This window comes from Heteronotia binoei, chromosome 8 (genome assembly GCF_032191835.1).
Source record: "Heteronotia binoei isolate CCM8104 ecotype False Entrance Well chromosome 8, APGP_CSIRO_Hbin_v1, whole genome shotgun sequence".
NCBI lineage: Eukaryota > Metazoa > Chordata > Lepidosauria > Squamata > Gekkonidae > Heteronotia > Heteronotia binoei.
Genome location: NC_083230.1, coordinates 29,903,492 through 29,927,370, shown reverse-complemented (window position 1 = coordinate 29,927,370; position 23,879 = coordinate 29,903,492). Strand labels below are relative to the sequence as shown.

The 23,879-nt window shown below is 41.1% G+C and overlaps 1 protein-coding gene across 1 annotated transcript in view; it reads right to left on the bottom strand.

The window, feature by feature from the left end:
• Positions 1-22,774, bottom strand: part of ASZ1 (ankyrin repeat, SAM and basic leucine zipper domain containing 1) — a 58,061-nt gene extending 35,287 nt beyond the window's left edge. The window contains exons 1-4 of the mRNA XM_060244854.1: positions 22,510-22,774; positions 21,525-21,624; positions 13,244-13,366; positions 11,639-11,750 (exon numbers count right to left, since the gene is read on the bottom strand). Coding sequence (XP_060100837.1) covers positions 11,639-11,750; positions 13,244-13,366; positions 21,525-21,624; positions 22,510-22,608 — 434 coding nt within the window. The 5' untranslated portion in view covers positions 22,609-22,774. The remainder of the gene's footprint in view (positions 1-11,638; positions 11,751-13,243; positions 13,367-21,524; positions 21,625-22,509) is intronic.
• Positions 22,775-23,879: the final 1,105 nt, after the last annotated feature.

Genomic DNA, 23,879 nt, shown 5'->3' with positions numbered 1-23,879 from the left:
CTACTACTAGAATAGAATCGCTGCCCTGAGACCCCAAATCCAACTGAACATCTTAGGAAGAAGGTTGACTGGGGAGAAATCAGGCAGGGGTTCCCTTTGCCCAAGGACCGTAAAAGCATCCAAGGTCTTTGCCTTACAATGGAAAAATCTGAAGCAGAAGTGGTCCAGTTGGTGCTTTCTGAAAAGGCGGAGAAGTCAACCATTGGTTCTCTGAAGTAACTGATTTGTTGGAAAATCTTCTTGTTGAGGGACCACTCCCTTTGTCAGATGACCTGACAACTCAACCAGACAATCTGAACATTGATTGTCCCCATCAGAGGTTCCACCTTGATGGATGCCAAGTGAATCTTGGAGAATAGGAACAGACTGTATGCTTCCATGTGTTGAGTAGAAAATTTAGAACACTCCTTCCCCCACTTGTTGATGTAGATTTTGGTGGACATATTGTCTGTCTGGATGAAAATGTGGCACAATCTGGGTGACAAACTACAGGCGGCCCAATCTGATTATCTTCAGCTCCAGGACAATGGTTGGAAGCCTTGATGCCTTTTCTGACCACTGGCCTTTAACTGGTTGGTCTCAGATTGTGGCTCCCCAGCCACAGAGGCTTGCAACTGTGAATATTCTGAAGGCAATGAGGAATCCAAAAATGCTTGTTGGGAATGCAGTTTGACATCTTGGTCCACCAAGAGGTTGCATTGCACAGACACCGGGACACAGTGATAGATCTGACTTCTGCGAAATAGGAGCCTCATAGGGTCAAAGAAACATCTAGAGTTGTCTGGAATGGAATCTCCCCCATTGTATGGTGTCAGTGGTGGATATCAGAAGGCTCTGCAGCTTGGTCAGCAGCACTAGGGAAGAGAACTTGCGAAGCCAGGTGACTTGTGAAGCCAGGTCCTTGATCTTTCATGCTTTGTTTTATTTAAATTTTATTTTGTTTCTTGAAATGACAAAACTGTGTTGCTGCACAGATTATAATTACCCAGGTGTTCTAGACATTGAGACGGTGTTAAATAACTCCTCTGCATATTTACCAGGAAAAACAGACCTGTAGAAATTGAGATGGGCCCAATTTATCAGACGCTGACAATGTTATTCACTAGCACTTTTGTGAACACCTGGGGCACCAACGTCAGGCCAGAGGGAAGTGCCTTGGACTGGAAGTGTTTCTCTTCAACGCAGAAAAGAAAGAACTTCCTGTGACCCTTGAAAAAACTGGAACCTGAAAATCAGGCTCCATCCAGTTGATGAAAGTTAAAGGTTCCTGTGTTGAAGCTCTGCAATTGAGTCTCCATTCTGAAGTGTCTGCATGTGCCATTATAGTTTCGGAAGCATAAGATCAATTGGCCTGACAATTGTTTAAGAATTTTAAAACCCCGGGTGACTCTCCAATCTCTGGACCTTTTTGGTACAATGAAAAAATATGAAATAAATTCCAGAGGATTGTTCCATGTCTGACACCATCTCTAAGGCATTGATGTCCAGTAGGTGCTGCCTGATTGTCAGGATTCAGGTTCTTTTCTACTTATTTTACCCAAGTGCCCGATGGAGAACTTTCCCACTGCTGTTGAAAGAGAAGCAGATGGACTCTGACTAGACAACCCATATAGTCATACCTTAGTGTTCTTGGAATCTGTCAGAGCAATGTGGCTTACTACCTTGTAGACCTTTTGAACTAGCTGTGGAAACCACCCCTCTGAAATGGCTGTTTGTTGAGCCCCCAGGAAGAGCGTCTGCTGTCTTGATGTAATCTAGAAAAGGTGTGTTGTGTGCAAAAATGAAAGAAGAGGAAATGACTGTAAAGTAATTGAGCTTTACTTAAATTTATACACTGTGAGTGCAGTAGCTATGTATTAATTTCCTTTAGAAAAGAAAAGACTGAATTACTGCATTAGTCATTTGGGCAGCTAGCTTTTAGGCCATGTTATTTTCATGACAGATAAACTTCCTCTTAACTTTTGCCCATTGATTCCCCAGTTAGATTGCAGGTCAATGCTGCTTAGTAAAAATCATTACCTTAGACTTGCTATTATTGATTTCCAATTTCCCCACAATGCAATAGTGAGAAAAGGATTTCAAAAAATGCAGAAAGCCAAAAGGTGTATGGGAAAGGAGGACATAAATGGCATATAACACTACAGGTATTACAACATTAGTTGAAAAAAAGAGAGTGATGATCAGATTATTTCAATTTTGCAGATAAGTCATTACAATATAAATTGAACAGTAGTGGAGCCAAAATAAATTCCTGGCAAACCACTCTCTGACAGGCAGACATGATTGCTATAGCAAACACATGCATTAGAGGGCTCATATAGTTTTTCAATTAATCACAGAAGCCTGCAGTCGAAGGAAATTATTCTTAACTTAGTCCATGGTTGGTTTTTTGGTACAGAATTGAAAGCTGTCCATAGATCAATGAAGGCAGCATGCAGGGAACCACTTAAGATCATACAATCTGCCAAGTGGTAAGGAATTGCACACTGGTCCAATGCAAAGCAGCCGTACATAAATCTGGCTTGCTAAAATCCAGTTATATGTTTGCTGACTGGTACAATAATGGCTTGTCAGGAGGATACAGGCATTTTGCCTGAGTTGTTGATAGATGAAAAGACAGGTGCCAAAAATTGTGTCCACAATCCAATATCTGAACAAAGAACTTCTGACATGATCAGCTCTGACCTGGGGGCCTTCCCAGGCTTAGTTTCCTGATTATCTCCTTGGTCAAGACTCTTAACCAAACTGGAAGTGTGTCCCTTACTCTGGTAGAGGCTCTTTGTTCATTTGCATATCATCAAAGATGTTGGCATAATATTCTTCCCAAACGGTTGGGGAGATACAAAAATCCATTCCCTTCCTTCCCCCCATAGCACTAGAAACAAAAGACTAAAAACATTTTGAGTCATTGCTTTGAGAAGCAAGAATTAGAAGATTCTACCCCCTTCTAGTTTTTTTGTACTTTTTAATTCTAGTGACTTGTTTGAATTTCTGTTTTAGCTGATTCAACTCTAAGTTTGAGAACTATACATTCTCCTCAGCTTGCAATGAGCTTTGGGTATATGACATTTAAGAAATCAGCACTCATTATCGAACCAGTCCTTTCTACCAAACAGCAGTTGTTTCTCATTTGTTCTTGGGTCCTTAGAGAGGATTGGTTTCAGTAGTTCCACAACCTTATCCAACATTCCCAGAAGATCTGGTGAAGTATCCCCATGTCAAATGGATTCTGGAAAAGCCTGTGTATAGAAAAGGTAAACATCACCCTGGAAACCAGTGCTAGGACTTACATATTTGGGACACTTACATATGCATAACTTGACACAGGTCTCCTCTTTTGGTAAGATGTTCTTCATCTGTCTTAAGTTTGAATGGAGGTCTGCTGCATTGTATATGTTTGTTTAAATGTCTATTGTTCATGTTTTGTAAATGCACAGCCTGGGAACCAAGCAAGATTTTTTTTTAAATTAAATAGACAACTTACAAGTAGATATTCTCATCTCCCTGTCTCCAACAGCTATTTCAACTCACCTTGCCTGACTATCTTTATCCTTATCCTTCTTATTCCTTCTCTGGAATTCACTGCCACAGGAGGTGGTGGTGGCTGCAAGCACAGACAGCTTCAAGAGGTGATTGGATAAGCACATGGAGCAGAGGTGCAACAGTGGCTATTAGCCACAGCGTATTGCTGGAACTCTCTGTCTGGGGCAGTGATGCTCTGTGTTCTTGGTGCTTGGCAGCGGGGGCCACAGTGGGAGGGCTTCTAGTATCCTGGCCCCACTGATGGACCTCCTGATGGCACCTGGTATTTTTGGCCACTGTGTGACACAGAGTGTTGGATTGGATGGGCCATTGGACTAATAAAACATGGCTTCTCTTATGTTCTCCCATCACCAGGGGTCATTTTGTAGGAAAATAGGTGGCAGAGCATATGCCCTCCCCAAACCAAAAGCAACCCAATGCAAGAAAGGAGAGCCCCAGGCGAGCGAGGCCTGCATGGGCTGGCTAGAAATCCATACGTGGGTCAAACAGCAAGCCACCCACCGCCCAAGATGGAGAAATGGTGGTGCAGGCTTCTCCAAGGGTTAATGAGGGCTGCTGGGGGCGTGGCAAAGCCCCTGGTGGCTGGCTGGCTGCCCACTCTCCTAATCCAGGGATTGTTATGCAGCCACACCTCCTATTCAATGGAGAAGATAGGTGGGGAGGAAGAGGGGGAACTCTCAGAAAGGTGAGCTCCTGCTGAATCCTGCCTGCCCATCACCATTAGTCTCCCCCCCCCATAAATGAACAAAGAATATGGCTACAATCATGACCTCTACTTTTCCCTTTATTTTATGCTTTTAAAATTTCAACTGCAGCTGTGCAGAGAAGACAATGAATTCCAGGCAGCGTGCAATCTACAACCTCAATACTCAAGTGACTCATCAAGTGATTCCACAGTAACTATAAATTCCCTGTAGTTTAAACTTTTGAAAGAAATCAAGATGCTACAGAAATAGTTCTGTAACCCACAAAAAAATTTCCAGGGTTCACAATTGCAGCTTACAACTTAAAGCCTGAATGAAGCACAATTACTTTTCTATTATCCTGCGCTTCAAATTGGTGAAGACACTGTCCTGGTTCTACCGAACTATCTACAGAAGTCCAAGGGTCAGTCAGAAGACTATGGTTGGCTCAGATACACCATCCAGCAGAAAAAAATGTTCAGAACCTGTGGAAGCGAAACAAAAAAAAAGCAGTGGAGGCCCCCCCCCCAAAGATCAAAGATGGGAGACTCCAAAGATCAATAATAAGAAAGCTATGGCAACAATATATAACAAGTGTTTCCTTGATAGTGACAGTTTTTATAGCATTGCAACTCGGATATTTATTGTAGCTCTGTCCACGGGGAAATTAAAGCTTTAGAGTATTACAGTCATCAGAGGACAGCACTTACATCGAGGTAAGCACTGTCCCTCTTCTGGGAAGCTTCTTATCAGAGACTCAAGATCTACTGAGCCATGGACTGAAAGAAGGAGTGGCATATATGTGTGACAGAAAGAACAACAGGATCTAATGGGATCAGCTGAGCTCATTACATACACTTGGACGGCAACACTAAGTATACTTGTTAGAGAATAAGCCACTGAACTAAAAAGGACTTACTTCAGAGTATACATGCTATGCCATTAATGTTAATGATCCATGTTCTACATGAGGCTGATCACTGTAGAGACACAGAATCTACACACAATGAAAATGCATCTGATGAACAACATCTGACCCTTGAGATTAGGTAATCATGATTAAATTCATGTAGTAAAAAAGAAAAATCCTTCAGATTGACAGCTGATATTTTTCACAAGAAAAGAGATCAAAGGTCTATACTTTAGTGAAATATTAAGTCATATGTTAACTGTCCTAATCTCTGTTTTGATCCAATTTATGGCAGAGTTTATTATCTAAAGTATAAATGCCAACACTTTCCCCAGGCTTTTTACCTTTATCGAGAATCCATTTGACACTGTCAACAGCCACAGAATGATAAAGTCAAGGCCACTAAAGTTACACAGTAGCCTTGACATGGCTATCTTAAAAGTACAATAAATTTTTCTGTTATAATTAAGTGTTAGACAGATCAATAAAATATTAACTAAGTCATTGACAAAAGCTTACGCTTTGTTTTTTTACTCTCACACACAAAAAAGGTTCAAAATGCGGCAACTTCCATTTCTTCAAAATTAAGCTATCTATAATCACTTCTTACAAATTATTCTGGAATCTGCGCTATGACTAGCTAGTTTTCACACAACTGAAGATCAAATAAAAATTTTTAGAAAAAAAACTTAGAAAAAGCGTGGAGTCACCACTGCTTTAGAACTTCAAGAACAGTATACCACTAAAATTTCATAATTTCCATTTAACAGCCTTGCTCAGGTTTTGCAAACAAAGGATCATGGGCTTCCTTTATGTAGCCAATTCATCTCATGGCATATCTTCCTCTTTTTTTGCTGTCTTCAACATTTTCTAGCATTATTGCGTCTTCCAATGACTTTTGTCTTCTCATAATGTCACCAAAGTACAATATACTCAGTTTGATCATTTTAGCTTCTAGGGAGAGTTCAGGCTTGATTTCATCTAGAACCCACTTATTTGTCTTTCTGGCACTCCATGGTATCAGTAAAAGTCCTCACTCTCTTCCTCTCAGCTTTAGGGATGTGCCTTAGGCTAAGCCAAACCAAATAAATACCTGACAAACACTTTATTGGTATTTGTTGGGTATTTATTCAGCCAAATCAGATTCTCTGATTTGATCTGGCAAACCAATGAAATGATCCCAAATAAAAGTCAATCTTATTTGGCATTTAATTAGGTGCATTCAGAGCTGCTGACCATTTAAACCTAACAGCTGACGGCTGTTTAAATGGCTGGCAGGGGGCTGATCATTCTTCTCTTCCCCAGTCTGTCTGCAGCTGCAGATACTGGGGAAGGTATGGGAGGCATGTTTACCACTTTGCTTCCTTTTCAACTGGCTTGCTGGGGTAAAGATGCCTCCCCAATATTCCCTCCCTTCTCCAGCCAGCTTGCAGCCACAGGTCAGCTAGAGAAGAGATGGGAAGTCATCTTTAAATGCCTCCCCAATCTTTTCTCCTTTTCCCAGCTGGCCCACTGTGGCCGGTGGGCTGGGAAAGGCGCAGGGAGGAATCTTGAAATAGTCCCCATAGGGCAGGGGTGTCAAACATCCAGTTCAGGGGGCCAAATCAGGACCTTGGAGGGCTCCTATCAGGCCCCCAAGCAACTGGCTGTCATCTGCTTTCCTCTCCCTCTCTCTTGCTTCCTTCTGCATAAAAGCTTGCTTTGCAAGGTTTGCTCAACTGCACAGGAACTACAGAGCAAAACCTCTATTTTCTCCATTGGCTGAGGCTCCTCCCTTGGGGAGGAAGGGGGGAGGAATAGCTTGCTTTGCCAGGCTCTCTCAATTGCACAGCAGAGTTACTGAGCCAAGCATCTCTTCCTCTGTTGGCTGAGGCTCCCCCCCCAGCCCCCTGGGGAAGGAAGGAAAGATCCCATTGGAGAAATACAAAGAAAGCATCCTTAAGACTAATGAGTGCTAACATTTTAAGCATGTTTTAAGTATATGTATGTGTGTGTGCATTTGTGTTTGTGTTCTTTATAAAATTTATATCTCTGCTACCTAATCTTAAATAGGTACACAGTGCCCGGCCCAACATAGCTCAGCCCAACAAGGTCTCATTTATGTCAGATCTGGTCCTCATAACAAATACAGTAAGTTCGACACCCCTGCTTAGGGTACACTTGAGCCGAAGAAAACAAGTAACACCAATAATACCCAAACCCTAGCATCATGCTGATAATGGGATTCCGGAATATCAGCAACTACCAATATTTTTCAGGTTTGGTATATCTGAGCCAAAAAAATCCTGATTTTTTTTGTTCACGTAGTTATGAAGAATACTATGGTATAAATTACCTTATTCACTAGTGACACAACCTTACACTTAAGAATCTTTTCTAGCTCCTTCACTGCTGACTTTCCAAGTCTCAATTTCCTTCTGATTTCTTGGTTGCAGTCTTACTTTTGGTTGATAATGGAGCCAAGGAATAGAAAATCTTTAACAATTTCCATTTCTTCACTGTCAACTTTTCATCTTCTTGATGTTCAGCTGTAATCCTGCTTTACAAATCTGCTGTCTAATCCTGCAGGGTATAAATCTGCAGTCTAATCCTGCTTTGGCACTTTCTGCTTTAACCTTCATCAGAAGTCACTTCAAGGTTTCATTTTTTTTCTGGTAGTAATGTGGTGTCATCTGCATATCTCAAATTGTTAATGATCCTTTCGCCAATTTTCACTCCAGCTTCATCAAAATCTAATCCAGTTTTCCTTATGGTATGTTCTGCATACAGACTAAAGAGACTGTACTATATCTTATCCTAACAGTAGCAATAACATCAAAACACCAGACTTTAAAACCAGACATAGCTTTTGATGATCCACACAGTCATCTATGTCGCAAAAGCTGGTTTTCTTCTGAAATTCTACATATGCTCCAGTAACCAACGTAAATCTGCAATAAGATCTCTAGTGCATCTTCATTTTCTGAATACAGCTTGAACATCTGACATTTCTTGTTTCATATACAATAACAGTCCTTACTGTAAGACTTTGAGCATCATTTTACCCATGCGAGAAATTAACGTGATGGTCCAACACTTGCCACAGTCTTTGACATCTCCTTCTGGAACTGGAATGTAGATTGTGTTTCTAGTCTGTGGGCCATCGTTTTGTTTTCCATACTTGTTGGCAGATTTTTGTTTTGATTTTGAGGGACTCTGATTCTGTGGACTGAAATAGCTCTATTGTTATCGCATCTACTTCTGGTGATTTGTTTCTCCCAATTGCTTACAGTGCGGTTTTCACTTCACTTTCAAAAACTGCAGGTTCTTCTTCAAAAGATTCTTCTTGAAAAGCAATCTTCCATCCTCTCAGCTCTTCTGTATAGCTCTTCAGTGCTCAACCTCACATCACTATCAAAATACCATTTTTTCTGCAGTGTTCACTGCCAGAACTGTGATGTTTAAACGTTCCATTTTTGGTTTAACAATTCTGAGTTATCTTGATTCATACTTCTCACGTTCCATGCTTCTATTATGTGCAAAGAGCTTCGGACTTTCCTTTTGCACTATTTGCATCAACAACTGAATGTCCTTTAACCCGGGGTCCTCAACCCCCGGGCCGTGGACCAGTACTGGTCCGTGGCCTGTTAGTAACCGGGATGAGGCAGAGGCGCTGCACCGCCCCTTCTCCCTACCTGGGATCCAGGCAGACAAAAGAGGCAGGGTGGCCTCGCTCCAAAACACCACCTCTTTCATCTGCCCAGGTTACAGGCGGGCAGTAGGGGCAGCACGGCAGCGACCTTTGCCTACCCCCCATTTAAAGATACCCATGAGGGGGCAGGGAAGAGGCGTGGGCGAGGGGTCAGCCTGGGCAGCAAAACCCCCAGTACCCCCCCCACACACACACACACCAGTCCTTGGAAAAATTGGCTTCCATGAAACTGGTCCCTGGTGCCAAAAAGGTTGGGAACCACTGCTTTAACCCAACTGCATCATTAAGAGTAGCACTGCCCTAATCTGGAGAGTCCAGGCAAACCCAATCTCATCAGATCTCAGGAGCTAAGATCTCGGTCAACTCTAGCAAGCCAGTTTGGTGTAGTGGTTAAGTGTGCGGACTCTTATCTGGAAGAACCGGGTTTGATTCCCCACTCTTCCATTTGCACCTACTAACATGGCCTTGGGTCATCAATAGCTCTGGCAGAGGTTGTCCCTGAAAGGGCAGCTGCTGTGAGAGCCCTCTCCAGCCCCACCCACCTCACAGGGTGTCTGTTGTGGGGGAGGAAGGTAAAGGAGACTGTGAGCCGCTCTGAGACTCTTCAGAGTGGAGGGAGGGATATAAATCCAATATATCTTCTTCTACTACTTGGATGGGACCTCCTTGGAATATCAGAACCCGATGGTGGGGTGGGGGGCAGGTTTTATTCAGCCACCTTTCTGAATATCCTCCATGCCTTCAGCAGGAGTCAGTCACCAGAGATCATCATGACTTCCAGATGCGCGCACACACACACAGTTAAAAAATACAAAAATCCTCCCCACAAGATTAAGAATAGCATTATTCGTACTTGTCCTTTGATTTTCCTCAGCAGCTAATTGTCATCTGACCTGGGGGCCCTGACTTCCAGTGCTATATCTTTTTTCAGATCTCAGTAGATATGATAATTACCATCATTACAAGACATTTACAATACAGAAACAGAGCCAACATGACATTAAGGCAACTTAATACAACAAATTACTTTGGAAAACTAGTACATCCAGTTTACATGTGATGTTATGCACAACCCAATTTTGACCCTATATATCAGGGGTGGCCAACGGTAGCTCTCCAGATGCTACCCTAGCCCTAGGCCTGGTCATATAGCCTCTGCTGAAAAACCTCCAAAGAAGCCCACCACCTCCCAAAAAAGCCTGCTCCACTGAGGAATTGCTCTGTCAGGAAGTTCTTCCTAATGTTTAGCCAAGGAGTCTTTTGATTCAATTTTATCCTGTTGGTTCTGATTCAACCTTTTGGGGAAACAGAAAACATCTCCACTCCATCCTCTATATATGACAGCCATTCAAAGACTTGAAGGTGGCTATCATATCACCATTCAGTCATCTCCTATCCAGGCTAAATGTACACAGCTCCTTCAACCTCTCCTCATAGGACATGTGATCTGGACACTATACTTCTGTTGATACAGCCGAAAATTACATTTGATTATTTAACTACCACACCACTGATTCATATTCAGCAATCTATTAAGGCCCCTAGATCCTTTTGGCATGTGCTACTGTCAAGACAAATCTCCCTCATCCTATATTTAAACATTTTATTTTTCCTACCTAAATGCAGAACTCTGTTGAAATTCATTTTGTTGGTTTTAGCCCAGGTCTCTAGCCTGTCAAGATGACCCTGAATCTTGATTCCCACTGTATTTGCTACCCCTCCCAATTTAGTATCATCTGCAACTTCCTTCATCCATCTCATTTATACAGATGTTGACCAACACAGGGCCCAGGACAGATCCCTGAGGCACTCCACTAGTCACTCCTTTCCAAGAGGATGAAGAACCATTAACAAACACTCTTTGGATGCAATCTGTTACAAATCCACGTAGCAGTAGGATCCAAATAACATTTTACCAACTTGTCAAAAAGAATATCATGTGGAACCTTGTCAAAAACCTTACTGAAGTCAAAATAACGTCCACAACATTCCCCTTGTCAGACAAAGTAGCAACTCTCTCAAAAAGAAAGGAGATTAAGAGGTCCCTTTTCTATGTTACACAGTCTTGTAAATACTCATCAGGTAAGTCTATGGATTTCAACAATGGATCTGGATACAAAAGGGGTGCAAGAGACATCTAAGATTGCCTGTTTAACAGCAGTGCCTACAGTCATCTGTCATCAGGCACAATTCAAGGTACTGGTACTTACTTTTAAAACACTAAATCAGGACCAGGGTACCTTGAAGCCCATCCTGACAAGCAGCCATAAAAAAAGTAACTTCAATGGGCTTGTAAACTATACTGCTCATCCAAGAAAGTGGTACTTTTCTATTACCCCCCTTAGATTTGACCTGGTGTAAAATGTATAGTAAAATTCCATTATTACTTGGGCAGATGCTACAGATAATAAGCTTCCCACACGCTTCAAAGCAAATGGAGCAAATTTTTCACTTCGTAAATCCAGGCTTTAAGTAGCCAATGCTCTGACATCCTGCATGAGATCACCCACAAGTTATTAACCAGAAATAAACTGGTTGGATTGCCACCCTGCTCATCTATGGGCCTATTTATTTATTTGCCCATTTTTCTAATTGAGACTGAAGTTAAACTGCAAAATATAAAAACAATTCTATCATACATCATAAAACAGTGAACAAACAATCCAAAAAGGATAGAAATAAAGAATCAGAAGACAATACAATCAGAAAACTAAGACATGACAGTGCATGAAGAATGCTTGGGGGTTGTATTTGTTTTGTTAAAGGATGAAGGCATAATTAAGCAATCTGAACTGCAAAATACCTGCTTACCTGCATGCAGCATTAGGATTGGCATTCCTTGAGAGAACCAGTTCTACACACTTCAAAATCTGCTCTTCTGAAGCACGTGCAGTACATGCAGCCATCAAAACTGTATATTGATCTAAATGAAATTTATGCAAGCAAGCTGATAACACTATCAAGTTTGCATAAGGTCTCCAATAACCTGAAGCAGCACATATCTGCAACAGACTACTACACTAAGTCACCAAGACATACTCAAACTTTAAACAACTGTACTGCTAATGTGCAGAAATTTTTTTACATAAAGCTTTTCTGTAGCTGTTCTCTGCAGCTGCAGAAGCACTCCTTCGTGTAAACATAGTTCTCCCAAAATATACTGTATAAATTACTTCTTCATCTTGCTATTTTATGCTTATCTTTTATGGCAACTGGGTCAGGGAACACCAAACCACTTTCCCCCTGCAATATAAATTTTGCCAAGCTGAGCATCATCATCCCAGTATTGACCCATTAGGGAAATTAACTCCTACATAACAATATTCTTTCACCACATTAAGAATACTAAAATAAAAAGCGTCTTAGATTTAAACCTCAATCCTGGTAACTTGGGTTGCCTATACTAGGTGTTGCAGCTTAAGTAGGAATGTAATTGTAGAACTGTATATTAAAAAGAAGTATTTCTGCAAGACAATGCACCACTGCAATCAGTTATGTTAACTGTTATCAACCGAGAACAATGCTTGCTGAGAGAGAAGGACTTTGTGCTATGTGTTTAGATTGGTTATTATTGGATTTGAAAGGCCAATTAGATGAGAATAAGCCCCTTTAATTTTCTTTCTATGTAAAGTGCTGCAACTACTGAAATGGTGGTGAACTTTCTGTATCAGGTTTCTAAAAGGAGAGAGATGTATTAGGATTCTATTTCTCTCATTTTGCCTCCTTTGATCTGTTATGCCAATAAAGGTTGTAATGATAGTGATAGAGACAGAGACAGAAAGAGACACACACAGAGATTATTTTACCGGGGGACTCCACATCATTATTAGGTATCACCAGTGCTCAAGGCAAGACAGTTATCTTCAACTCTCTATGACTCAGAGCACGTTGCAGCAGACCAGCCACCCCCTCCCAATGGAAATCTAAGAAAAACTGCACCCCCCAAAATATTTTCCCTTTCAGAATGACTATTGTAAAACCTTGCTTTAAAAACATGTTTTACATAGTTAGTTCTCTCAAAATTCTATTTACTGTGAATTATCTAAATAAGGCAATCACTGGACAAAGATTTCTATGTACAAATCTACAGAAACACTCTCAAATCCATTTCTCTTTCTCAGATTTGTCTATCTTCTACATCTTTTAAAAACACTGCTCTACAGATTAAGGAACAGCTAATATGTTAAACAGACACATTGGTTTTAAATCCATGCAAATCTTCTATTCTCTGATTCTTGGGTGTAAAGTTCAGAATCTACCCCTTTCATAAATTGATTCTGGTTAATGAAAACCAGAGATCGTAGAATTTAAGGCTTTTATGTAATGTTTAAATGACAAGGGGTAATCTTGTCTATTACAATATTAGCGATCAATTAATTAACTGGAAACTCAGATTTACTGAAAGCCAATACCTACCCTTCTCAAAACTTGCATTTGCACCTCTGTCCAGAAGGATACGCATTAGCTCCACATTAACCACACTTGCAGCATACATCAAAGCAGTCCATCCAAACTTGAAGGTAGATTCTACATTTAGACCTGTAACATTTTTATGAGCATCATTAATCAAGTTTCAGAATTTTAAATTCCATTTGGAACAAAAACAAACATTGATATTTAGTCTCATTGGTCACTTCTAGTACAATGATTCTTTACTATGGAACCTTTACTTAATCCTTGGGACACATTCATAGTTTTTGGAGGCAAATTAAGGGGCAGTTGAGATGCACACATGCAAGACAACTTGACAGCTGTGCATCCCACCGTGAAGATATCATCACATCTCTCCTCATGGTTCTTAAATGGCAAAACGGCAAACTAAACTAAATATTAAGGAATTAACTGATGGCCTCCAGTCCCATCGAATGTATATACAATGAAATGTGTGTACTGCATGCTGACCTGATAAATAACATTACTTTTTTTGAGAACTGCCTCAGTTTCAAAGGTAGCTTATAATGTGGTATTGGGGGCAATTTCAGAAAACTTATAAATGGCTATGGTGACAAGTGCAACTAGTTTGCAAATACATGAGCCGTGCTTTAATTCACACAGCATACAGGACTGTTTTTTTCTCATCATTGCCAATTTTCCTTCTGGAGGGGCAGCCTTGTTAGTTTGTTGCAACAAAAATAAGCAAGATTCATGTGACTTCTTAATAAACATTTCTATCCTACATAGGTTTTTTGTCCACAAACTAATGTTGGAATAAACTTTTTAGTCTTTAAAGTATCACATGAGAATCTGTTCCATATCTATGCTTCATAATATCTGCTTAAGAGTATTTTTATTTCCACAAATTGTGCTCATATACTTATTCTACCTAGAAGTGTATGAGTTCAATTTGTACTCTTAGTCTCATTGGCAACAGCTATGAGGTGGGTCAAATACACCAGTGAAGAAACAACCTGGACATCACACTTAGAGATGTGAATGCCCAAGGGAAAGTGGTGATGGGGGGGGGGGGAGAATTTGGGAGAGGAAGCTTTTTTTGACGCCTTTTAGAAAATTTTCCAACAGAAAAACTGGAAATTTTGTGGAGTACTGAAAAAAAAAATCTCATGAAATATTTTCTTTTAGAATGAGTGGAATGCTTTTAACCCTTCTAAGCAATTGATGCTGTTTACCCAAGAAGTCATGGAAAAATACTGGTTTACCCATTTAAAGCTTTCTATAGGCTCCAAACTCCTGTTGAGCCTTCTCCTCAATGAACTGTAGTGCCCTGAAGTCCCCCTCTTCCCTCCCCGTTGCACTTCTTTTTTTAGTTTCATCAAAATGGTAAATGGGGTCGATCTGGCCCAAAAATGACTTGGCTCAAAAATGAAAGCACTATTCATAATTGTTACTGGGGTTTCTATTTACCCCCACAAATACTGAAAAAAAAATGTTCCTATGTTTAAATAGATGGAGCAAGCTGTGAAAACAAAACAAAACTTCATAATTTATACCTATAGACATTTTTTAGCCTTGAGGGTTTTACACCACTTTTGGAATTAGGGGTTGCAATGATCAATCAAAGGCTCCTAAGTAAGCTCAGGAGTCATGGGGAAAAAGAACAAGTCCTCTTGTGGATCAAAAACTGGCTAATTAATAGGAAACAGAGAGTGAGTATAAATGGGCAATTTTGGGGGTGGAGGGTGGTAAGCAGTGGGGTACCACAGGGTTCAGCACTGGGTCCAATGCTTTTTAACTTGTTCATTAATGATTTCTCACAATATAAGAACTTGTGGGCATTCAATGAAATTGCTGAGCAGTCGGTGTTAGAACGGATAAAAGGAAGTACTTCTTCACCCAAAGGGTGATTAACATGTGGAGTTCACTGCCACAGGAGGTGGCAGCGGCTACAAGCATAGCCAGCTTCAAGAGGGGACTAGAAAAAAATATGGAGCAGAGGTCCATCAGTGGCTATTAGCCACAGCATATTATTGGAACCGTCTGGGACAGTGATGCTCTGTATTCTTGATGCTGGGGGGGGGGGGCAAAGTGGAAGGGCTTCTAGCCCCACTTGTGAACCTCCTGATGGCACTTGGGATTTTTTTGGCTACTGTGTGACACAGAGTGTTGGACTGGATGGGCCATTGGCCTGATCCAACATGGCTTCTTATGTTTTTATGTTCTAGAGAAGTGGCTAAGTTTGTGGATGACACTAAATTATTCAGGGTGGGGAGAACCAGAGAGGATTGTGAGGCACTCCAAAGGGATCTGTCAAAGCTGGGAAAGTGGGCATCAACGTGGCAAATGAGGTTCAATGGGGCCAGGTGCAAAGTAATGCACACTAGGGTCAAAAATCATAACTATAAATACAAGTTGATGGGGTGTGAACAGTCAGAGACTGACCGAGAGATAACTCACTGAAAAGGTCGAGATAGTGTGAAACTGCAATTAAAAAGGCCAACACTATGCTGGGAATCATTAGGAAGGGAATTGAAAACAAATCAGCCAGTATCATAATGCCCCCGTATAAACCAATGGTGCAGCCTCATTTGGAGTACTGTGTTCAATTCTGGTCACCAGACCTAAAAAAAGATATTATAGCATTTGAAAAAGTGCAGAAGAGAGCAACTAGAAAAGAGTTGGAACGCTTTCCCTATGAAGAAAGGCTAAAACGCTTGGGGCTCGACCGAGAAGTGACATGATAGACGTTTACAAGATATGCATGGGATAGAGAAGGCAGAGAAAGAAGTACTTTTGTCCCTTTCTCACAATATAACTCATGGGCATGCAATGAAATTGCTGAGCAGTCGGGTTAGAACGGATAAAAGGAAGTACTTCTTCACCCAAAGAGTGATTAACACATGGAATTCACTGCCACAGGAAGTGGCGGCTGCTGCAAGCATAGACAATTTCAAGAGGGGATTGGATCAACATATGGAGCAGAGGTCCATCCATGGCTATTAGCCACAAGGTATAGATGGAACTCTGTCTGGGGCACATGATGCTCTTTATTATTGGTGCTTTGAGGGGGGCAGCAGTGGGAGGGCTTCTAGTGTCCTGGCTCCACTGGTAGACCTCCTGATGGCACCTGGTTTATTTGGCCACTGTGTGACAGAGTGTTGGACTAGATGGGCTATTGGCCTGATCCAACATGGCTTCTCTTATGTTCTTAATGATCCCCAGGGAAACCAGTCTTTGCAACCTGAATTGTTTGAGTTTTATAATAGGAGCAGGTAAAAGCAGTTTGTGCACTGTCAAAACTTTCCTCATGCCCACAGCTACATGGAGAAGCTCAAAATGAATTGTACTGCAGTTTTGGAAATGGGGTTGTTCTATCCCCCAGCAGGATAAGCCTGGACATATCTGAAAGCATCCTCTGAACTTCACATTCTCAACTGTATATATCTGGGGTGGGGGAAGGACTTCAGATGACCCCAGCCACCTGTTCACTGAATTGACCTTTACACTGAACTGTTCACCGTTCAAATTTTCCAAACCTCTGATTTGATCATCTCAACATTACAGGGCGAAGTTACTCTAGATGACCCATAGCCACCTGTGCACTGAACTGTTCACCTGTGACCCCTGACCACCTGTTTTCTGAGCTAATTGCTTCCCTTTGTCCTTATTTGTTGTTCCACTATTATCACATTAAGTTTCAATATTGTAACAGTTAAAAATTATTGTTTTCTTAAAAATAAACTGTTTTATAGATTCCTAACTGTGTCTTCTGTTTTAAAACAGGTAGGGTCAATTTGAACCCATTCAAGTTTTTGTGGAGTTCTGATGTTTTCAGTGGGGGTATTTTTGTCCAATTCCAAATTTTACTGTCCTTTGTTCTGCATTTCTGAAGGAATTTATTCTCGAGGCCTGGTTTTTTTCTTAGTAGCTAATGCCATGACTGAAAGAACTATCAGGTTTCCACTGCTTTTTGCTGTAATGTAGGGTCACTTTGACCCCTATGCCGAAGAAATATAGTTGGGTTTTTTCCCTTGGGAGGGTTAAAGACTAAGTGAGAATGTTGTACACATATACAGCTCTTAAATACAAGATAAATCTTCCAGCCTAGGATACCTGATCTTCATGAGGGCAGCATGCAGGTTTCATTGTGTCTGCAGCCCTTTTGACCAGACTCTTCTTTTGTGGTTGACCTTTTAATTTCTCCTTCAAACCACTATGACACACATTCCTACAGATTGGATATCAAGAAACTTATTGTCCTATCTTGCTGGAGGGAAAAAAGATCAGAAGGAGGTGGGGCAGAAAGTGCACCAAAGCCTCAGCGGAAAACTCAGAGTTTCACTGAGAATTGAGTTCTCTCTAGCCAGTAGTTACAGAAGAAAGTATCTAGCTAGAACGACATCTAGCTGTGCAGAGATAGTTATTGACCCACTGGGTGACACTTTTTCCTGACCAAATAACATATTTTATGTTACTGAATATAAAGCTTGTGCTGTAACTCCTGTTTTTCTACATTTCAGATAGCAAAAACTTAAGATATACGAGTTAAGGTAGCACAAAGAGCATTTGTCACATTTGCAATGCTGCTTGTAGAAGACTATGGCATGTATAATTTTTAAATTTGATATGCTAAGTTATAAATGATAAACTGTCTGCTAAGGCAGTAAAACAGTTTTAAGTTTCACAGAACAGCAAGTATTGTATATTTCAGTTTTTCTCCAAATTTCCATTTTGTTTAAAAAAAAAAAAACCTAAACACCCTGTGCTCCTCCTCTCCCCCAGCTTCAAAATTTCGGAAATTGTATATCTCTAATCACACTACTGGGTGATTTCAGTACAGCAACACACTACAAGGTATCCTAGATTGGTGTTTCCCAACCTGTGGGTTTAGACTCGGAAGTGGATCATGAAGCCTCTGAAAGTGGGTTGCCTCTCCCCTTCCTTCTTTATGGAATGAGAAAAAAGATGTCATCAAAGTAGCTGAAAGAAGGGGGAAGTCTGGAGAGGCGGGAGCTGTTTAGAATGCCATGGAAAAACCAGATAACAGAAAGAGGTGTGTGCATGCATAGGCTTTTGTCTTGGTGCTGCTCCAGCAGCCCATGCTCTTGCCCAGCCCCTGACATTGCTTCACTGCCCTCCACCTGCCGTTGAAGATGCAGGGAACAAATCCCCCGGCTGCCAACCTCTTCTCTGCCATCTGCCTGTATCTCCTCAACCCTGAGCCCCCAAGTGTGCTCTTCAATCTCTAGATCTAGCCCAGCTGGCTGAGGAGAAATACAAGGGGACTCATCATACTGGGAACACCAGAACCTTTGTGCAATGTTTTTTTGGTTTCTCAAAAACATCTGGTTGGGCATTGTAGAAAACAGCATGCTGGAATAGATGGGTGCCAAGGTCATAGTTTGCCTAGGGTGGCCCAGGATGGGTTGCCATATGAAATAAATTTGGAAGTGTGGATCACTGTGTGAAAAATGTTGGGAATCATGTTCTAGACCACTTAGATAAGTTAGCTGTTTGCTAACAGATTCCTTTCATGTTTCACAGTCTCTGAACACCCATTAGAAAGCTCCCAAGAGCTTTAACACAAGTCATCTCCCCAATGGTACTAGTGTCTTTTATACAGCTTTGGCACAAGGTTGAAAACAATGCTTAGAATAAGCACTGAAGAGAAAAGAAAGAAAACACTATCACCTCTCTAATTTCTACTGAGTATCTGATGGCTGAAGAGTAATTACTTACAGAAAGACTGCTTATTTTTATAGATACAAAGATTCTAAGTTGAGAAGGTAAAGTAACAATTTTGGAAGAGAGATAAAAGTTCCCAGCAGAGACCTTTATCTTCAATAGATTCTAACACTGACTACAGTTAGGGGGAAGAATTAGAACAGGTCATTTATTCCTAAAAAATAGTCAAGAATACTTATTCCTTGAGAATACCCTAGAATATTCATACTCTAAATCAGGGGTGGCCAAACTGTGGCTTGGGAGCCACATGTGGTTCTTTCACACATATTGTGTGGCTCTTGAAGCCCCCACCACTCCATCGGCCAGCTCAGAGAAGGAATCTGTCTCTTTAAATCAGTTTTCCAAGCCAAACCAACCAGCGGCTTGAAGAACACATTTAAAGTTAAAGCTGTTTTCTTTCCACCTCTCCCTCCCTCATCTTTTTTCCTTCCTTCCTGCTCTCAAAGACTGAACATTCATGTATTGCAGCTCTCAAACATCTGACACTTATTCTATATGGCTCTTAGGTTAAACAAGTTTAGCCATCCTTGCTCTAAACTGATGCCTTTCCAAAATTTAGGGGTATTTTAATTTCTATCATTCAAGCATGACACAACAGCAATACAATTTGTATTTCCATTTAAAGCAATAACCGCACCCCAAAATAATACGAATTTCTGTAGGATTCTTCCTTCCAAAATAGAAAATGTGCCTTGAAACCATTAGAAATGAGAGCAATCAAGGTTTTTTAAAGCGAGATACAGTGAAAATTAATGATAACATCTCCAGCACCTGAAAAAAAAAATAACATTCTCAAGCTATTACATCTATCAAGACCCTGTTTTGGAGAGATGAGAAGTAAAAATAAAGACATTTCCTGTAACACCCCAAGACTGCCCTGATTGGGAGCCTGAAACTTAATCATAGGCTCTTATGACTTGTTTAAGGTAACTATGATTTATGGATGGAAACTCATAAGGGAGGGAGACTTTTGTTCCAAATTGTAAATTCTAGAATTATTGTTTCAGGGTTTGTGTTATCTAACGGGGAATTCACTTGAAACCTTCATCTTGGAAGCTAGTGCACAGTGTTGAACTGGAGACTTTCTGGGTCACCAACAAGAGATGGACTTTGGGGGTGACAAGCTGTGAAGGAGGGAAATGTTAATTGTCTGGACTTTAAAAGATCACTGTTCTTATTGTAGTACTAATATATATGTTTTTGTTACATGATATGATGTTAAGTGAAACGTAAAAATTTTTTTTACTTCTTTTAAATTATTGCAAAATTCATTCCAAATTCTACCCCACAGAACCCACAAACTGGGATTACATTAACAAGCCACAGTCAAAATTGCAGACAGAACATTATTTTAAAAATGAAGAGGAAAAAGAAAAGGTACATCACTTGGAGTATCTGAGATCTGCCCTGCAGGCAAAGTGATCTAGCTGAGTAGTTCAAAATTAACTTTTATGGCTTTGACAGAATCAGCTCACTCCCATTATAAAGCCAGAACATGACCTCATGAATTGGCCTTAAAATTGAAATGGAAAAAAACAGATTCCTAAATCATCCTCAACTGGTAAGCCAATTTAAGTATTTTCTTTTAAATAACTAATTACCACCTTCTATTTTAAGCAATCATAGATTCAGGTGAATAGCCATGCTAGCCTGAAGAAGAACAAACTTTGAGTCCAGTGGCACCTTTAAGACCAACAAGGTTTTATTTAAGCCATGCACACTTCTTCAGATACAATAATGTTATACTCTTGTATACTGAAATGATGACAAAGATCATCTGGCCTCAGAACTTTTAAGTATTTCATGATAGGTTTAGACATTTCCAAAAAGAGCCAGCTTGTGCAGGTGGTTAGGGCATCAGACTAGAATCTAGAAGACCCAAATTCAAAATCCTAATTTTGCTATTATTGGTAACCTTGGGCCAGTCATATTCTCTCCGCCTAACCTACTTCACAGGGTTGTTATAAAGATAACATGTAGGAGAGGAGAGCAGTGTAGGAAGCCACTCTAAATCCCCACTGGAGACAAAAGTATAGTATAAATATCTAATTAATACAATATTCAAAGCAAAACTTCTTAACACTTGCCTTCTAAAAGCAAATCATCATAAATCTCACAGCACTCATAAAGTCTGAGATCTTCAAGACTATCCTTCTTATGAAACAGTAGACTCAAAAGGAGTGGCTCAACATAGGGGGAAAAAGCAACTCAAATACACACCCACAAGGCCAGGCACATTCAAAGAACTTTTCTAGATTTATTTTACAGGTCCTGTGCTTATAAAAAAATGTCCAGCCCTGGACATTTGTTATATTACAATACAATTAAAATTTACAGTCCTCTCTTATCTTAGTCCACTGCAACGACTATTGTAGGCATCACGAATCCCCCCTTACATTCTTGTCCTAGACAAATTATTGTTCACACTGTTCTCTAATTCTGCAATCCTAGTCCTATTACACTGTTTACTGGTTGTCCTATGCTGCTTGGCTGTTTCATATCCTTGCAACTCAATGAGAAACACAGGGCTACAAATAGGAAAATTTTAAAATCTTACCAGAATTTAGAAGTTCCTCAATCACAGACAAGTTTCCAGTAGTCAATGCTTTTTTAAAAACCTCAACTTTGTCATCAGTTGGTAGTGTTTCACCCAAATGCTGAGCAAAAGACAAAATCACAACAGTTTCGTTATTCATCATGCCGTCTGTAAAAGCTGTTTGATAAAAGTCTAGTTCATACATTAGGTCACTGTTAAAACACTTATCTCACACTCAAGGTCATGCAAGTCTTTTTGCACATTATATGTAGACAACTGAAAAGTACCAGGAAAAACTGGATCTTCTCCATGTATGCAATTTATACACAGGCTCCTCACAAGTAACTGCAATCACAGATAATTTCTATTCCAATATGTGAGGTAGCGCTTAACAAGCATCGCATTGTTCTTCATCCTTACAATACGCTAGGCAGGCACTGGCAGGCAGACTAACCTCCCTAGTAAAATCTATCAAAAGATTCAAAGACATAAAACCACCTCCTTAGATGACATACCTGTGCAGTCACACCTTGCTGCAGCACATGTTCCAAGAACGTGCACTCATGCATTACAAGGTCAGCTCCGATAGGGTTGTATATATGATCACTAGCAGAAGAAGCCAGAAACAAGCCTTCCCCCAAATACACACATTTGCAATGCAATCCTACGCAGAGGCAGTCCGGTCTAGGATTACTTGACATTCTCCCCACCACCACCGTTTATAAAAGAATAACAAAGATGTATCGTGCATTATTAAAAATTCTGTATACTCTTAGCACCCCACAGAATAGTTGCCAGGTCATGAACACCCCCTTTTTAAATATTTCATTTTACTTTCCGTACATGGGCACACAGCTCCACATAAAGGAGCTCGAGAAAATAAGGGTGAGACGAAGGAGAAAATGACACGCGCCCTGCGGAGGGACGAACGGCACTGGCCTCTCATCCTCGCCCATAAATGCCGCCCGCAAGCGCCCCGGAGAGAAAAACGCCGCTAATGTCTTACCCTCGTCGATTCGCAGCCGATATCCCAGCCATCCTCGTCGTCGCTTCCGCTGCTCTCTCCTCCCGCGGGAACCACGAAGGGACGCGCACCACAAGCCATCAACGGTTCCTCGGCCGCTCTTATTTCCCGCCTTGCGACCGCATGCACCTCAGACGCACCCGCAGGCGCAAAACACTCCCTTTCCAACCTAAGGCGCACGCGTGGAAGGCGTGAGAGTTGGTAGGAGCGTCGCTTTCGTGTGCGTATACCAAAGAGCGATTGAGGACGTCACGTTCTATTTTTTTTTTTTTAATTACGGAGGCAGCTGGATGTTTCCGGGAACACGTGGTTTCGTAGGGGATAGCTGCGTCACCTTCTGCGATTTAAAATGGCGCTTAGGGTTGCCAAGTCCAATTTAAGAAATAGCTGGGGACTTTGGGGGTGGAGCCAGGAGACTTTGGGGGGTGGAGCCAAAATCAAGGCTGTGACAAGCAGAATTGAACTCCAAAGGGAGTTCTGGCCATCACATTTACAGGGACACCGTTTTAATGCCTTCCTTCCATTCCATAGGAAATAAAGAAGGATAGGGGCACCTTTTTTTGGGGGGGGGGGCTCATAGAATTGGACCCCCTGGTCCAATCTTTTTGAAACTTGGGGGGTATTTTGGGGAGAGGCACTAGATGCTATGCTGAAGATTTGCTGCCTCTACCCCAAAAAACAGCCCCTCCAGAGCCCCAGATACCCGCAGATTAATTCTCCATGATTTTCTATGGGAATAAATTTCCATAGGGAATAACAGAGTTCCCAGCAGACATTTCCCTTCCCTCCCCCGCTTTTTGATAACCCTGAAGTGGGGGGGGAGGGCCTCCAAACCGAGGGATCCCCTGCCCCCACCTGGGGATTGGCAACCCTAATGGCGCTACTGCTGAACTGAAAGGGGGATAGCTTCATTTATCATAATAGAGATTGTAAACGTGCAAGGGCAGCACTCCTGTTTTGCAGTCGACCTAACCGTCTAAAGCTGTGATCACACACACACAAAATAATGCACTTTCAATCCACTTTCAATGCACTTCCCAAATGAGTTTTGCCAGTTCAGACAGTAAAATCCAGTTGGAAAGTGCGCTGAAAGTGCATTATTTTGTATGTGTGATCACAACCTAACACTTACTTCCTAATTAATAGAGATGTAATTTGTGCCTTATACTTTAGTTCTTCACGCCTTTCCCTTATTATCTTTTGCTGAGTAATGCATGCAGCAAAGAATCGGTGGAAGGGGAAATACAGACTCTTTGGGTAGACTTAGGGTTCATTTGTAATAAATATACACATGCATGTTGCAGGTGAAAGTTGAACAAAACTGGTAAAGCACATAAGAGACATAGTGAAGG